The 18858-nt window shown below is 38.6% G+C and overlaps 1 protein-coding gene across 4 annotated transcripts in view; it reads left to right on the top strand.

Moving 5' to 3' along the window:
- chd6 (chromodomain helicase DNA binding protein 6) overlaps positions 1 to 18858 on the top strand; it is a 73568-nt gene that overhangs the window by 13753 nt on the left and 40957 nt on the right. For all 4 annotated transcript variants that reach the window (XM_028407300.1, XM_028407302.1, XM_028407301.1 and 1 more), the window contains exon 2: positions 113 to 162. In XM_028407300.1, coding sequence (XP_028263101.1) covers positions 133 to 162 — 30 coding nt within the window. In that variant the 5' untranslated portion in view covers positions 113 to 132. The remainder of the gene's footprint in view (positions 1 to 112; positions 163 to 18858) is intronic.

Raw genomic sequence — 18858 nt, 5'->3', positions numbered from 1 at the left:
ATAACAAATGTTTTCTTAAACTGACACAGTTTACGGCCTGATTTTGCTTACAAAACTCTTACTGCTGTGCCTGTCATTGTGTAATTTGACTTTTGTTCTTTTCTGTTAACAGATGCAGTGAAGGGATAGAAGATGAAAATACTCAAGAAGGACAAGCAGCAGGTTTGTTTTGCACTTTACACACGCACACAAGAAATAGCGGGCTGCTAAAATCTGTTGATGCTGAGCAAATCATGTAAATGTGTAAATTACACAATGACACAGCTTTATGTAAGTGTGCTCTGTTACGGCTCACACTCATGAATGGAGGCTCCTGTAGCGAGAACGCTGATAGGATAAATCAACTCTGTGCTCTCACGCCAGAAAGTTCCACTTTTGACAGTATTCACAGTATTGTTTCAAGTAGAGGGGGAGGCTGACGTGAAGCAGAAATGTTGGCGAATATCACAACAATAACTCCGTCCTTAACATTTTGGCAAAGAGTAGCTCTGTTGGCCTCTGGTCTTAAGACAGACATTTTTTTGTCTGTCTTTTTCAGGTGTCCTTGGGACTTTCTCTCTCATTATGTTGTGACAGAGATCTATTCTTATTTCAATGTTGCTCGTTGCATGTGGATGATGGCTTGTTGTTTGTAATATTTATGAGTCAAGCAGAGCAGAGTGATGAGTCAGACTTTTTGTAAGTGCGAGGTGACACAGCAGTCTTTCTGCTGGGCAGGAGGCCTCCATATTCTGCAGTGACAGGGCGCCAGCAGAATGTGTTAATTCAATGATTCGACTAAAATTTTTAAAACAAAGAGTAACAGGTGAATCCTTGTGCTTCTTTATGTCTACACAAAGTTTCCTTTGATGTTACAAGAATAAAGCCCACAAGGCATCCTTTGCTAACATGCATTCTCTCTTTAACAAACGGCACATTTTGTACAAATGGAGCACATGATTTTTTTATTTACTAGCTTTGCGTGTGATCTAGAGTTGTGCAGGTGGTGAGATTTTACAAGGATTTGATGATATCCCCTTTTTTGGGGGGGACTGGTGCTCAGTTTGGCAGGGTGACAGAATAAACAGATTGGTAACAGAAGTTTTACACTGAATCTAGAATTTAGTTTGTGATTCTTGCTGTTATCTTTCTAAAATCCTCTTATTTTAAATTTTGCTTTCCTTTATACTTTAGAATTTTGAGTGCCTGGTCAAGATTTTTGACCCAAGATCATTAATGTATCTGCCAATACTGAGTCCTGCGCCAATATTTGTAATCACTGAGTGCAAAGTGGAGCCTTCAAGTGCATTAGAGTTATTGAAATCAATCCTATGTATAACTTATGTTTGACATTAGGATTGATTTCAGTGAATTCAGTAAAAAAAAAAAGCTGTCCTTGCTACATTCACACACATTGCAGCAGTTCGTCGCCTCCCTGCAGGATTGTGTGGAGGGTGCAGATGTACACTCTTCTAAATTTGCTGTTTTATTTGAGTTATTTGTTGTTGAGTTGTGGAGTCTGGAGCAGACATTAGAGCTGCATCATGCTGCAAACTGTGCTCTGAGTTTGACACCGTTAGAGATAACACAAAAGAAATGGGTTAAAAATATGTTGACTAGTCCAATAGTAAGGATCAAAATGTCCCAACTCCTTTCTGTGGTTGTGGTTTTGCCTACTTTTTAGTTTACGTGTTAAGGTTTAGATTTTTTCTCCCAAATTGTGCTCATTACTGAAGTTAAACTTTGTTGCTAGCACCATGGCTTCATGACTGTGATCAATTACAGTGATTTTTCCGATAACTGTTACACTTTGGCATTGTATTGTTAATACTAAACTTAATGAGGGATTGCTGTTTCTACAGTTGTGAGCCAAAATGTTAAAAATGATGAAATGAAATTTTCCAGGACGTCTTTAATAGCAATTTGTTAAACAGAGCAAATGTTTGATCATAAAATAGTCAGGAAAATGCAAAGATAGGTGCATTATCTTTTATCACAATAATTGTAAACAATAGAAATAAAGCGTTCACAGGGCACAAAGCGATCATTGAGCCTTATTCAGTTGTGTTGTGGGACTAACCTGCTTTTGGCTTGCCCTGATGCTCTGTTCACTTTTCCTGCAGGGCTGAAGGAGGCTTTATTAATTTTTAAATCAGATTCTCATCAATAAAACTGAACCTGCTAGACCTACACAGGGTTTTAATATCGGTATTGTGTTGAAATGTCTTATTTAGCATCTGTTTAATACTTTGTTGTGGCATGAAAAAATGGTGAACACTGTAATCAATACCGTATCAGGTAAAATGTGTGCTTGCTTGGTCTTCAATAATGCTTAAATAATTCAGGCTCTTTGTGCTTTACGGTTTGTATCAGTTTGTTTACAGTGGAGAGGCGATGAGATTTGCTGTGATGCAGTGATGGTGTGTCTGGTATCTCGTCTTTCAAGTGGCCATCAAGTTATCTGGTTATCTGCCAGCCACATCACAACAGAATGATAATGTCATCACAGCACAGAGATGTGCAGGCAAACGATGTGTGAAGAAGATAGTAGGGCCAGTGATATAATCCTTTACCATAAGGGAATTTCTGTGTTTGTTGATTGTGCAAAGTGTGTGTTTTGGTGTGTTGATGGTGACTTAAAGGTGCCTGTTCTGCCACTTTTGTGTAAAGATACATTTACATTTACAGCTTTATGACACTTTCTGGGTTTGGGTCAGAAATTTGCTGTCAGTGTAGCGCTGCATATTTTGGGGGAAAAAAAATAAGAAAATTATGCTGATAGTGTCTATACGGCAGGATGTGCATGATCTGAATACAGTATTTTTCTTTTAAAAAGGATTCAGATGTTGGAGAAAATGTCTGTGTGAGGAGGTGGATGGTGTTTCAGCTCCTACAACTGAATTTTTATAAGATTCAAATTTCTGAGCAGGTTCAAATTTGAAGGCTATTGAAATGGTTACAATATATTATTTTTTATAATGGCTTGTTCTGTGTATGGTGTCGATGATTAATTAAATATTGTATGAGATTAGATTGATGATTTCTCAGATTGATGACAGCATTTATTTTTGTGCTTCATCTATTTGCGAGTGCACATAAAAACCTTGATGATCTGCATCTGTGGTGACACCACTAGTCACATTTTATCTCCTTCCTCATCTGATAAATACATGGCTCAACATTAAAGAGACAGTTCACCACAAAAATCAAACATTCAGATTTCTCCAGTCCTTTTTAATCGAGATTAGTTTGGTTTCAGTTGCCGAGTTTGGGAGATATTGGCCTTCTCTCCAACATAATGGAAAGACATGGCGCTCAGTAGTAAAGTCTCTGTCCGCACATCATGACCTGGTTAGTCCAACTAATCCACTGACCTCCATGTGAACAGGTTTAGTTGCTGGGTGTAGTTCTTAGACTACAATATGGAACAATATCTTCAAAACTCAGCGTCTCACACTAAAACAATATAAATGGATACATAATTAAGGGCCACAAGAGAAACATGATTATTTAATTTTGTCCTTCTTTGTGTCCTTTTAACCCTCTGAACCCCAAAGTCTCAATAAATCCTCAAAGGTTCTTTAAGTGCACCAAGACTTTCATACAGGTAAATGTTAATTTCACAGCCTGGATGTTAAATAAATCATTTGCACCAATAGCACAGCTGTGATTGACTGCCTTGTGACCAGTTTTACAACAAAATAAAGGGAATGTTTGGGGTTACTGTATAGTTTCTTTGCAGAGTAGAGTGAAAAAACAGGTTTGTAGAGGCTGGAAATAATTAAGTTTGTATGAAATTTGAAGGTTCACATTTCTTCTGAGGTTAGTAGCACCTGTAGGTTTTTTTTAAATACATTTATAAAAAAAAATAATAAAGGAAATTCTAGCCCTGACTGTGCAGTTTCCATAGAGTCACAGAACCTTTATATAGCTGTGACTCACAGTGTCAGAAAGAGAAAAAGTGTTATTCATACCTCTGGCCAGTAAAAGCCACTTCGTCGAGGAAGCAAGAGGAATAAAATCCTAATGTAATGCTCTGGAATGAACATAAAGGCATTAAGGAAGCTGTTCTGTACGCTGGAACTTGATTTTTTTTCCCACCACAATCCATGAATCAGCATGTGCTGTGTGAAACTGGGATTTCTGCACTTCAAGGTGAAGCCTCGAAAAGGCTGAATTCTTTTCTGTCTGAGGCCTACATTCAGTCACTTTGATCATCTTTCCGCTACACAAACAGCTGAAATGTCTGCAGCGCTCTGCTCTCCGCTCCTCCTCCTTCTCCTCCTCCTTTTTTCCTCCTCGCTATTTATTTTTATAGGGAATAACAAGAATGTAACTCTCCTCTGTGCTGGAGTTCCTTTTGGTGGAGTCTTTGTTTTCCACACACTCCTTGTTTTCTGTTAAATGTTGGATGGAGCAGATGGATGTATGTCAAAGAGCACTTGTTAACAGATGAGCACATTGCTCAGTTTACTTTATTGAAAGATACATTATTGGTCCTTTTTTGTCAGATTCTTTCATTGAAAAACACGAAGGTCAAGTATGTACCAAACTGTCTGGCTAACCATCCACTTCACCATCCACAATTCTTTCCTATAAGTGGTTGATAGGATTTATGTCAGAATTTGTCAGTATTTAAAAGAGAGCCTTTTTATAGTACTTCTGAAATATGGTTACATAAAACATTAAGCATAAAAGTGCGTCTGAGCGTGCGTAATGCGCGGCTGACTCCGGTACTGTTGCGTGCGAAACGGCTCACCTAATGTGATGGATGGGGTACTGTGCATGGAGCAGGTCCCTTCTGGGTTTAATTTTTTTGGAGACGGACACTCGGAGATCATCCTCCACAATAAGTCACTATCTATGTTTAGTTTAGACTTTATGTAAGTCAGAGCCGAAAAAGTGCTTTCACTTAAATAGCTACGAGGAATCAAACAGAATCACGTAGCTACAGGATTTGTCACTAGTCGCTTTTGACACCAAGATGGTTTGTGAAGTCACCAGATTTAGCGAGAAAATTAGCAACTCTATCTTTAAGAGGTCACCTAAAGCCTGCCAAATTTTGCAACAGGTGTAACTGATGTAATATAAATATCAGTGCAAGTTTTTTCAGTATTCCTATAATTATTGTTACATTCCTGTATTCTCTGCATATAGCTGTGAAAGAGGATCTTTAGATACTTGAGGATACAACAATCTGAATCCTTGTTAGTGTCAACAGGCTGATTAAATAGTGGTCTGCACTCATATAGTGCTTTTCTACCCTAATGGTACTCAAAGTGCTTACGTTTCTCATTTATCTAGCCACGAAGAGAGCTGTCATCACTTTCCCAACACACATCAGCCAATTCAATAAAGTATATTTTTAAAGGCTAGCTGGTAAAATGAGTAAAGTTTAGGACTTGTTGCAACTTATCATCACTACTTTGTTTATATTACACTAGAAATCCAATTATTAGGTCAGTCCAGATTTTTGTTGTGTAGTTGTTATGAAATTCTCAGATTATTTAGTCATATTTTGGTGGTATCATAAGCCCCTTTAAAACAGCTCAACTGTTGCGCTGTCTGTGTGGAAGATTTTAGCGGGACCAGAGGTACTAACAGTGCAGAATCGATGGCTGTCTGAAAGGGAGAGCCAAAATGACAAGATGCAGTACGTAGGACAGACGTTGACTGCATACCTCTGATTATAGAGGGCTGGTCTGCACTTTGAAAGGCCACACTTGAAGTGGCATTACGCATGGTTTGTTTGTGGCTCTGTGGTTGTGGAGGTAAGGTGAGCAGAGGCGGCAGTTAAAAAAAAAAAAAGTTCCTTCTTTTCTGCTACCGAGCATCTTCTTAGCAGCTTCAATTTATTGATGTAAATAATAAGTTGTATTTGTAACGTTATGAATGGTAAAAATATAACATGTGTTAACACATTCACAAACCAGTGTTAAAAGGCCTAGCACAAGCCTCGTTGTCTCATTCTGCTTTCTGTTGCAGCCATGAAAGGAAGCAGCAGCATTGATGAGACTGCAGTGCTCATGGTCTATATTCGTGACAGAGAGATAGACATTGTGTGTATGTGTGTGTGCGTGTCTGCTTGTTTGTGAGGCAGTATTATTGATTCATAGGCAGTGTGATTGCAGGCAGCCTCCCCTTAGTTGTGTTCAGTCGGATTTACTGGACTGGCAAAGCTTGCTACACTACAGCATGTCAGTGGAAGCTGTGTGTGTGTGCATGGGTGTTCAGTGAAGAGAAAGCCTGTGTGTTGGTGTGTGTGTGCACGAAGGAGAAGCAGAGGTGTGCGCGTTTTCTTGCATGTAGTCATCCATGTAAGCACGTTGAACCGTGAATCTTGAGTGTGTGTGAGTGTGTGTCTAAAAGGGGCTGTTGTAAGTCATGTCATGTGTATGTAGTCAGTCATGTAAGCACATTGAGGCATGACGTGATGCTACGATGTGTGTGTGTGTCCGTCTGTCTGTGTGTGTAGGCAGCTCTGTTGTTGTGGAGATGGATGGGAGTAGCTCAGCTCATTACTGAGCCTAAGTTAGCTTAGCAGCTAATTTTAGCCTGGAGGTTACCTGTAACTGTGTTGTTTTCATGTTTGAGGAGGCAAAGGAAGTGAACATGGGGTGAAGTGAGTGTGGAAATTGTGATTCAGGCACCAGTTAGGCATGCCCCTTGATTGCCTATGCCTGGATTTCTAGGATTTAAGGCTCCCTAAGCCTGACCCAGGACTCACTGTAGGGATTTTATATTCCTGCTGGCCTGGGATCAGCTGCAGGAAGTTGTTGAAGAAAGGAAGGCCTAGTCTCTGCGCCCCCTTCTTGCCACTGGAAGACTTATTGATATGATTCCAAAAAATAATGAGATCCAGTATAATACTTAAATGAAATATCAATTCACTATACCTTTAGTTATTAGGAGTGCCCATGGTTGGTCAAAACTTAAAACTAAAGCCTGATTTCTCCTTATAATATACTCCACTTACCTGCCTGATATTGTCTTGCCCCCTATATATTACCTACACTGCTCTGTGCTTGGGGGATGGACACAGGACGTCCTCTGTCCTTTTTGGTTCTGTTCACTGCGCTTCTTTCTGTGGAATATGAGGATTCTGGAGGTTGGGTCAACACCTTGAGCTTTTTATCATGTTCTTCAAGCTGTTCTTGAGCAATATTTGTGGTGGACCCGGGTACCTTGTCCTGCTCAGAGGAGGGTGCAGCGGGTTGGCTGACCAGTGTATCAGTACAGTTTTTTCTGTTGCGAAAACATGCACGATCAATTAAACATCCAAAAATGATCAAATACATGATGATGATGATGATCAAATTACAATCTCTGAAGATTCTTTGCTTGTCTTATAATCCATTATTGTAACAGGGCTATGTTTGTGTTCCTTCAGCTTCAAGCGTTTTGTATGTTTATTGTTGTAAAATACAAATATGAATACTAATGAATACATAAAATTATTTTGTGATGATCATACACAACATCCTTTGACATAATGAAGCATTTTCTTTTCGTTTTCTATGATCTTGTAAATACATTCATGCAGAATTAAAGGAGCAGTTTGCATATTAATGGGTGTCATTGATCTGAGGAATCTGAGTTACTATAACTGCAAGGCATAAACTATAAATAGACTTGTAATCAGTAAATACTTTTTGGATGTGTACAGATGAATGTTCAGACAGATTTACTCTGGAGACTTGATTCAGTGGAATAATAGGTTCACTCACTGATACACAGTTGGAGTTGTTTATTAGAGTTAATGAAGAGGTTAGCAGAAAGCTTTTTTCTTGCATTGTGATGCAGCTGCTGCTTCTCCTCGCTTTTTGTGTCAGGTGAAGTTTGTGGCACGATGCAAATGTGGCCTACTTGGCGAGCAGTGATTCTGTTGTGTTACTCAGTCTGCCATGAGTGGCCTAGTTACGCCCATGTCCTTCATCATTTCACACACTGTACAAAGACTTTCAAATGATTTCACTTTATTTTTGCTTGAAAATACTTGAAAGCTTGAAAACAGATTTTAACAGATTGTGTTTCTCTAAATTATTTAATATTTAATAGCTCCTGTTTGTAATTTTTCTTAACTACAAATGAGGTCAGGCGAGCTAAAACTAGGCTAAAATATGATCTCATGTTAGACATTTTTGTTCTGCTAGTTTAGCTGTCCCTCAGGTTGGATCTCAACTCATTGCATTATTGGTTTTCCTTATGCTTGTTTAGATTTTCTTTGACCCAGGAGGAGGATCCAGGTTAATATATTTAGAGCTTCTGTTTTCTAGCATTCACCTTCTGAAGGTTATTAAAGTCTATTTAAAGGAAGAGTTTCAGAGGAAGATTCACACTCCTCCACAGGTGTGTTTAGTACAAAATACAAACACAATCGTGTGAATTCAATCCTGGCATCATGGCTGCTTTGATATTGACCTTTAACCTCCCTACGACTAGGGTGAGGGGACCACTGAAGTACAATAGGAAGAAAAAGAAGTTGCAGTTGCCGAAGTTTGAGACAGCTGCATTGGCAACATCATATCAGTTCCAGGTCGTTCATCTAGAGATGCACCACAGCTGTTATGTCTGGTTATATGGCCAGTACATGGCTTTGTGTCAGTGGTCAGTTGTGGACTTGAAAAAAACTGTTCTTGCACATGTTTTTTGGTTTTGTTTGCATCTGTTTAACACATGTGGCTAAAAAACATGACAAAGACAACAAGAAGAAAAGCTGATTTTATTATGGTTTTAGCTCAATAATATCTAAGAGTCCAAAAAAGTGTGTTCAAAACAAGTTTTCTAAATCTAAACTGTTGAAGGAATTTCTTTGGTGATAGTCCTCACAGATACTGTATAGATATGTCACACAGAGCCATGCAGACACATAACAGTAAAACTATAAATTCACAATAAGGTTTTGCAGGCACAAATCACTTTATCCTAATATTTGTACATCAGAAAATGATTCTTAAGACAAGACACAGACCAGACTTGTGGTTTTAATCTCTTTTAATATGTTTTTTTTTCTTGTTCTGATACTTTGCTGGTTGAGTATGACACAACAAAAGGCCTATTGTGGAATCAATTCTGGGTCACTGTAAAGTAGACAGTTTTAAAAAGATGTTCTGAAGTGGAAGCTCAGTGTGCCTTTCTTAAACCATGATACTGAGATGCTATCAGTCTTAATCACTATGACAGGTGTACTATTAGTTGTACATAGGCTGTGTTGCATGTGAAAACAGTAGTTTAGAGGTAAAATGCCTGCTTTGATCTCCACTCCTCTTTCTTGAAGCTTAAAACTGTTGGTTTTCACAGCAGTTGACCTTAACAGAGGGTCTCTTCACATTTTTTTCCTCTAGGGTGTTTCACTCTGGGATTTAGGCTCATTACTTTGCTGCTTCTGTCATGTTGGGAGTTGACAGGAGCCTACTCTTGTTCCTCTGGCTCCTGAACCTTTGTTTAACACTACAGTTGTCTGCTCTTAGTGGAAAAGTTGACTTGACTCTGCTTTTGTTAAGATTTTCTCTGCCCTTCCAGAGTGCCACAGATTGTAAGTAAACTTGTTTTTTGGGTGGAGTTATAGGGCACAAAATATAAAGGTCAAATATTAATGTATTTGGGTGCACAAACTGACAGACTGATGGAGAGAATGAAGTGATGGCTCTGTCATCTGATACGGACAAGGAATCAGTCCATACAGACAGCAACGAAAGGGTTACCATGGTGACCACGTGTTTACGTCCGCCTTCACACACCCAGCAGCTTTGGCACAGAGAGCCAGTTTCCATGGCAACGGCCCTGATACCCCCACCTCAAACCAACTGGCGATGAGGCCGACGAGCTTGCTGTGTGTGTGTGTGTGTGTGTGATTCATTGAGATGATCCCTCATACCTGTGTGAGATGCGGACTCATTTAGTGCATCTGCATTGGACTCACGACACACAGCATTTATTTTTACTGCCATTAAAAAAAACAAAAAAAACACACATTGTGCACAGTAACTGCACATCTGTGAGGCTTTTATGCATCTTTTTTTTCAGACAAATGTACCCTTAAGGATTTGCATGCGGACGCCGCCAGTATGTGCAGATGTCACTCAGTTGTGTCTCATTGGCCTGACCTGACATAGTAGTCCCTCCACTATGTGCTTGCTCCCTGTTGTCTAGTTTCTAAATACAGTCAAGAGCATCAGAAGGGGCCACAGCCAGTTTTAGATGCTTTATCCATCCCTGTGCTTTGCTGTCATAGGAACCATGCTGCCATTTCTCTGACAACCTGCATCAAATGCGTGTAGGTGTACTCTTAGGAGAGTTGAAAGATTTTGAAGGTCTCTGTTGTTGTTATTTACTCGCAAAGTCGAGCTACATGTTCATCAGCCGCATTCAACCTTTCTTTTTCAAAATCCCACATAATCACAGTAACGAGCCTGCGCTGGCTCGTCCTCAGAACACAATCACTTCTTTTGCCAAGTGTAGAAAATGTGCTACAGCTGGTGGTGGTGACATTGGTATGAAAAACATAAGGATCATGCGCAGTCTTCACATTATATACAGATGGACGGAACAGTGTAAAAAAAAAAAAAACAGACGGCGGACCATTACACATATACATCAGAATGTACAGTATATGAAACACTTAATTAATTAAACTAATTAAATCTGTTGCTCTGCCATGTGTGGAAAAGGTTATTTAAAGAATGTGTTCTTTTTAAAGGGATACGTTATCTTGGCTGACTATGTAGGAAGATGGAAAAAAATAAATACAAAAAATAAAGCAAAAAAGAAAGAGAGGAAAAGGAAGCATTGTTATTTTTACACACACACTAACATTAAAACTTTCCCTTTAAGTTGTTGTTTTTTTTCACACACCCTAGTATTTATTAGATAATGTTGCAACGTTGTGTCACATTTTTGTGGTAGATTTATTTTACAGTGCGTGCTGTAGAGGCAAGCAGATACGATAAGGATTGGATATTGTTTGCGTCAGTAGTGTAAGGCTTATTTGCTCAAGTTTAATAATATTAGTATTTTATGAAAATGTATGCGCTAATCTCACCGGCTTGTTTCTGCTAATCTCCTTCTGTCCACTGACTGGCATTATTGCTGCCTTTTTATGTAAGTCGCAGTGCTTAATAAAATACTTTTAATTGGATATTTTTTCTTGCATTTCCCCTTTAGTTTCATACTGTTTCTGTGCTTTATATTCATTAAATGCTAAATACTGAATATTGAATTAACAGAAAGAGAACAAAACTTGTCTTCAGTATCCTTTTCCAGCATCAAACATCTCCACACCACACTACACTGGGTTCCCCATCTCATGCTATTTCATGTTGCAAAACGAACACACCTTTTATAGTGTGTGTAGCCTCTATAAAAGGATCAACCCACACATATTTCTCCAAAGTCTGTCAGCCAATAATCAGTGCTCAGATTTAACCATGACATGACATGCCTGTTATCATGCATGATTAAACAACGCTACGCATTTTGTTTTCCAGCACGCCTAATGGGTTAGTTCCTATTCAGTAATATGTAAATCATAACTACAGCTGCTTTCGGATGCGTTGTTCAGGTCTCATGGATCTAATTTAAGGTTGTGGCTTACTAAATTTAGCTTCCTTTGCTGTGTAGGCCTGGCAAATTGAAGCAAACAGGAGTAAAAGAGCAAGGCAAACACAGCAGGATGCTCACAGTGGGACGTATACCCCTGTAATGCAAAGAGGTTGATATTTCTGATGTCAAAAAGGGTCATAGTGGCTCAGTTTGGAGATGTGGTTTAGCATAAAGGTTTGTTTCTCTGTCTTTTACGTTCTTACTAGTTCACACACACACACTATATTCATTTAGAAGCAACTTGTCCATCAATGGTTTCAGTCAATGTAAAGCAGGCAGACTCTGCTGTCAGATACACACATTTAGATCTGCAGTGTTTCAGTGTATTGACTCTCCTGCTCTTAGTATGACCTTCAGATGAGGGGATAAAGGCGCATTGATCACTTCAGAATTGATTGGTTTAAAGGATCAATAGTTTGCCTGATCCTTTGATTGTATCAATATGTTTCTTTCCTCCTCATGATAGAAGATGGCGCTGGATAGTTTCTGCCATGCGTTAAGATTAATGTCGTAAATAAAGATAGCCACAGGTGAGTTTCTGCTGCAGTCAGAGGTGTCAAGTTACTGCAGTGTGTTCACATGTTTGCTTGGTAATGGAGTTGACAACAAGGCCAAGAGAGGAGCTTTTATTTTTGCTTGCCTTGGGGTGTTTCAGAGTTTTTTTTTTTTTTTTTTTTTAAACATTGTGATTTAATGTGAGGTTTTTGTCTGGGAAAACATCTGTCTAGCTGTTGTGTTCTTGAGCAAGACATACTGGTTCCATAGCTCACCCTTTGCTCTGACCTGCCTTTGGTGCAGTAAAGCAGAAAGCCTTTGCCTGCATGGATCAATCAGTTAGCACATCATAATTCATTATGAAGGAGGATTCATTATCTGCACGTTGACTTTCACACCTGGCAAGGAAAGTGTTAGCTGAATGTTCTCACTGTTTGCAGAAATTGATTCTGTAATAGTGTAGCCTGTAATTATGTTTTTTCAGGCCATTATCTCAAGATAAAAAAAAGCTTTTTTTTCCCCCTCTGATAGTGAATTTAGTTATTCTGTTATCATAAATAAACATAAGGTTGTTTTCTTTTATAACTTTATGTGGGAGACTTATAATAATGCTATAATGGCCTTTTATGTTGCACTGTTAACCATCATTAGCCGTCATTAAGTCTTTTAATTGGCTTTATTTATTTAATCCTAGACCAGATGAATAGAAAAACTGTAAAACAAACAATGAAGAACGATCAATCGTATAATTTCTATGAAGCATTATAGAAATTATATGTTAATAGTGTCCAGAAGCCACTTTAAAGAGTGCACAGCTGCCTAAGTATCTGGTTATGTAATCACAGTTCCTACTGTGACAACAAGTTTGCATACTAGTCAGCTATAACTGATTCATGATGAAATGTTAAACTTCATGCTGCAGTCATAACACTGAAGGTCATTTATTTTTATCTTGAAATACCAAGATACTGTTTATAATATTGTGCTAACAGTGTGTTGCCCTTCAGTAATGACTTGTGTTGTTAAATGCTTTGTTGAAAGTTAGCTTGTATCAGAACAATTTACAAATGCAGAAAACAGCCCCACAGACAACCACTTACAAAACTGTGTCCACTGTGTGTCAGTAAACACATTCTCATGGCAAAAATTGCTACAACAGGTATGTGTGTCTGCAGAGCTCTGCGTAGCACCAACACAGTACCAGGATCAGGATCCATATGAATATCTCGAAGGCGAGTTGTTCATATTACTACTTACTACTTCCGTACATAACACTTAACATTGACTGCATTGAAATGCACATTGGCATCCTGAGTTTACGTGGTTTCGATTTATTTTCAGGATGTTTACATGCGCAGAACACAACCAGAAATCAGGATACAGTCTCGATTTTTGTGTTCTTGTGCGAACACACACAACAACAATCAATCAGAATCTTAATTACAGCCACTGTGTATTCATGGCAGTGGAAACAGACTGTAATTACACAGAAAAAGACACAGACACAGATAAAATGAATCAAAACCAGGATGAATCACTTTTCTTACTGGCAACACTGTGCACTGTTCATCTCTCTGCATGCTGGGAAACATTCAAGTCTGGATCAAAATTCTGATGCATCTTCCAAGTTTCACTGACTGCATTGAGCCAGACATCAGTACACACCAATGAAAGATTCTCATGGTCAAGATCTTAATTCTTTTCTTTTTGTTCATTTTTAATACATTCCTTACTGATTAATCACCTCTGCAGGACTAAAATTAAAATGAATATTTAATATTGTTAGCTACAGCTTTTGGATGTTCACACGTTTTATTCTTGCTGTCTGATAATGTTGCAGAACTTGAGCTACACACAGGGACTTTTATTGTTAAGGTACACACAGAGCCATGAAAAAAACCCTTTAAGCAAGTCATTTTTACTCTGTAGTTACAAATTATGTAACAGATCCATCCGGTTTTGGCTCTTTTGAAAGTGTGTAAGTTTACAAAATGCTATCATTTCATACTCTTTTTGTATTCTCTGTTACTGAAATTTTGACTAAAGTGCCTGAACCTTCAGGTCCAGTTAAAACTCTGCAGGGGGCATTGGATCTGACTGCAGTTATTACTTAACTTTGCATATCCAAAAGCAGCAGAACATTCAGAAAAAAAAGTAATGAAAATTGGCTTCATGCTGCATCATATTACATCTGTGCTTTAACAATTCCTGATTTACACACTGCAGACTTCATTACAAGCTGTATTTAACCTCTGTGGAATTGCAGTCTTGCGCTGTTTTAATGTAAAGTAACCAGTATTGAAGCATCTCTGCATATTTCGATTAAAATGGATATGATACTGTTTGCCCACATGCTATGCTGACCTTCAGGTCTTACCTACTAGTGATGAATATTTAGAGTTGCAAATATTTATGCAGATAGCACAGACTTATTGAAATGTATAGCAGGTAATATACTACTTAAGCTATGCTTCTTAGCAAATATCTTTGAGATGAGTAAAGTTAAATCAGCCTGCATACATTCTTCTGTCAGAATTTGTCATTTTTTATAATGTGGATGCTGGAAATGGTGATGTCTGCTCAGAGTATGGTCAGACTGTCAGGTGTCTTTTTTACATTGTACGTTTGTCTCCACTATTTTGTAATAGCATGCAGCTCACATACTATTGGTTTCATACTAAAACGTACCAGTGTACCAAATAGCCTGTTAGCTAGGAATTTTGGAAGTGAGCAAAGTATGTGTGCTTGAAAACATGTAAGATAACATCAACCCAGATCTTAAAAAAGGCCAACAACAACCTTCCTAACTTTGTTATTGAAATACCTGAAGATGCATTTGTCACTCACTAACCCTAAACTTATGTCCATTACATTGATTCTAACATTGAAGGTGCCATTACAGTTTTGTTTTGATTCTCTGTTTATTTCTGTTCATTTAGGTTCACTATCTGTTTTTTCGGTATAAAAACACCATAGTGAACACAACCCAATAAGTGAATTTAACCAACGTAATTCAATCGGATGCCTGAAATGAATCTCTGTTGTGTGTTTGTCATGGACCTTTTAGGGTTAAATAAGCCAGCAGATGAATGGTAGCTTTGCACAAAGGAAGATGCATTTAGTGAATCAACACAACTTTCTATTGTTGTCGTAATGTTGACATTTTCTGTAATCGTTCACGGTTGGCCTTCATCATGATCATTACTGCATGAGGCTCTTTCAGAGAAAGATTCTCTAGTATACAGGAAGTGATTAGTCCTGTTTCTCTGGAGTAATACTACCTATTCTTTCCTCACTGGAGGATTTCAGTATACGCCTGCTTTAAGCCTTTTTTTAACTGAATCCATGCACTGATGTAGAGCTACTCCTTCCGCTGACTGGTCTATGAATAGAGGAGAGGTTCATTCATCCAGGCAGGAGCTGCACAAACTTAATCGTGATGTAAGTCTCATTCAACCTGTCCTCCAGCCTGCCAGCATCCCTCTCTATGAACTTATGTTTTGCTTTGTTTGGTGAAATATAGCAGATAATATAATGGTATTAATACTGAGGGTGTCCTGGTGGTTTGGCTGTTTGGAATGTGTGTCAAATGGCTGTAACATCCTGGGGGCTGATGGAGGAATATTCTGCATATTAAGTTTTTAGTCACAGCGTGATTCGCACATGAAACAGCACGTGCCGCGAATATAATATAAAATTATTTATTTTCACCATTTCCTATCTGTCCATTATTACCTCACAAAAAGACATGTCTCTGACTTTTGTAATTTTCTGCTTTGTCTATGAAGACACTATAACACAATATTTTCTTTTATTCTTTTTGTTTCACCAATATAATTTTCAGGTAATATTTCTAGCTTTTTCTTGACCAGGTGTTTCTTCTTGTTTCATCACTTTAACTTTTTCTCAGTTTCTCTCCTCATCCTTTCGTCTCTTCTTTCAGAAAATTCTTGGATTCTGATAATGTTGTGAAAGAAGAAAGGAGTAAATATAATAAGGTTTGCCAAACATCCATTGAAAAATGAAGGTTTATGAACATATAGAAAGTTGGCCAGGTGGCCACTAAATCAGGAAACTGAACCCACCTTTTACACAAAGCTGTTGTGACAAAGGCAGGTGTTTTTTGCACTCACAGTGTTTTTAGTACAAGAAGTTCGTGATCAAAGTATTCAAGGTATTGCTTTTCTTCAACACTGCTGTGCTGTTCGAGAAGGAGTGGGATGAATGAGGGGGATTTCTTCTTATCATTTGTGCTCACTTCCATTAAGTAAATAAAGAACCTAACAAATACATGCACCGCTGCTGTGGTTTGGTAGCTTAAGGGACAAATAAAATGTGATAGAACTGCTCCAGAGATAGTATTGACACTTCTAGTGCAAAAAAATAACACAACATAAACACATATCTGCTGTAAAGTTTGACAGTTTAACCCTTTAACACCACCCTCAATAGTTGATGAAACGCCTGTCAAAGGCATACCCAAATTAAACTACAAGCTGTTTGTGAGCCCTTAGGAGTATGTGCAAAAGCTTGGTCTCATTGTGAAGGTAACACTCTGAAATTTTTATTTTAGCTGTGTGATTTACTGCAATTGCAAATGGTTAACAGTGAGAGAAGTCTAAACACAGAGAAATAAAAAGATTTTGTAGCTCGCCTAAATTTTTTTTGTAAAAAAAGGCTGCTTGACAACTGGAGCATGGTGATGTTGATTAGATGACAATATAGTGACACAGGCTGAAGTCTTACCTATTCCCAGTTAAAAGTAGATAGTAATTGGACAAGAAATGACCATTTGGGACAGGTTTTTCTGTAGGTATTCCCAGGCGCTCTCCAAAAAGTGCCATTTGGAGTCTCCAAATGGACACTTTGGCACCAAAGTGCATAACTCTGGAATGCTTCAACATACAGACATCAATGAGAGCTCTAATGAAAGGTGCCACTTAGAGGAACCTCATTCCATATTCAGATTCACTATTAGTATGATTGAAATAATGTTAGTGAAGCAAAAACACATTGAATGCTCATTATTCTACTGAAACTGAAATTGTGCATCACAAGAAAAGACTCAGAACAAGAGATATGGTCAAAAACAACACCTTTATCTAAACAAATACCCAAACTACTTACAGCAAACTGTTTACATGTTTACAATTCCACAGGTTTCACAGCCACATGTTGTTCTCAGTATGCCACTGTTACAGTCACGGGCTGCTACAAAGCACAGCTAGAAAGCTTGATGGGTGTCTTACTGTCACCAGAGATGTAGACTGGCTTGTGATGTTGTACACTGGGAGTAGGAGGCTGCTCTGGCTCTGGTGCTTGGCTCCCACTCTGTATCTGAATCAGTTTGCCTAAAATGCAAAAAATAAGGTTTTCATTCACAGAACAACTGTATCTGCATTCATTGTTCACCTCACAAATCAATAGTAAAAGTGCACACCACACAGGTAAACAAAATAGAACAGTGTTTGCCTAAAATGCAAAAAATATATATAAAACAAAATAACTATAGATGTATGTATGGTTGTATGTATATATCAGATATTCATTCACAGAACAACTGTAGCTGTATTCATTGTTCACCTCACAAATCAGTCCTCCACAACTACTTTTGGAGGAATAGTAAAAGCACACACCTCCCCCACACAGGTAAACAGAACAAAGGACCCACACAGGTAAATGAAATAGAACACAGTGTTTGCCTAAAAATGCACAAAATATATATATAAAACAAAATAACTATAGATGTATGTATGGTTGTATGTATATATCAGATATTCATTCACAGAACAACTGTAGCTGTATTCATTGTTCACCTCACAAATCAGTCCTCCACAACTACTTTTGGAGGAATAGTAAAAGCGCACACCTCCCCCACACAGGTAAACAAAACAAAGGACACAACACTGTATTCACTAATTCTTTGAAACGTCTACATTCTATTTATAAAACTGCAACATGTATAAAAGTTACACTTACTTGTCATGGACAATATCTTCTCCTTCAATGAACATGTCCTCCTCCACCGAGTCAACAGACGACACATAACTTTGCGCATCCGACACATCCTCGTCAGAAAAGTCGCTTTCCCGTCTCGTACACTCTTCAATAACTTCTTCAACAGTGTAATTCTTCTTTTCCATGCGTTTCGCCATCTCTCTGGTCACTGGAAATACCACTGGAATGGAGATATACGCTCACTCTCACTATTACGCATTTACGCATGGACAGCCGGCATCCATTGTTCATGTTTACGCTTAGGCCTGTAGCCCACCCTCCTTCCACAACCCCTTCATGTGGGACATCCCCGTGACGGAAATCTTATTGGCTATACGTCCATTGCATCAGATTCAGCGTCAAATATAATGGGCTGAAAATACAAGCGTAAGAGTGGGGGGAGGTGCTTCGCTCGATATAGTCGCTCATTGGATTCTTTTGGCTAGGGACAGGCCCTCGATCCTTTTGTATGGTCAAACGAGCTGTCAATCAATAGAGTAGGGAAGTGGCTTTCCAACGAGGTGTAGGTTGTCAACAAAGAGCACAAAATGGCTGCGCCCAGACGGAGATATTGCAGTGAAAACATGAACCGTCCCGTCCTCGGGCCGCGTGTATATAAAAGGTTAACATGGAGGTCTATAGAGACTGACTTTTAGAGCCATTTGGGTGGCTGATGAAATGCAGCAGACCACAGAGGATTCTGCTTGAGTTTAGTGAGCCTTAAGTGATTGAGGCTTGTCTAATTTACAGGAAGCTTCTTTTCCCGAGAAACCGCCAGTTCTTGCT

Source organism: Parambassis ranga, chromosome 5 (assembly GCF_900634625.1).
Source record: "Parambassis ranga chromosome 5, fParRan2.1, whole genome shotgun sequence".
NCBI classification, from domain to species: domain Eukaryota; kingdom Metazoa; phylum Chordata; class Actinopteri; family Ambassidae; genus Parambassis; species Parambassis ranga.
This window is presented reverse-complemented; position numbering and strand designations above follow the sequence as displayed.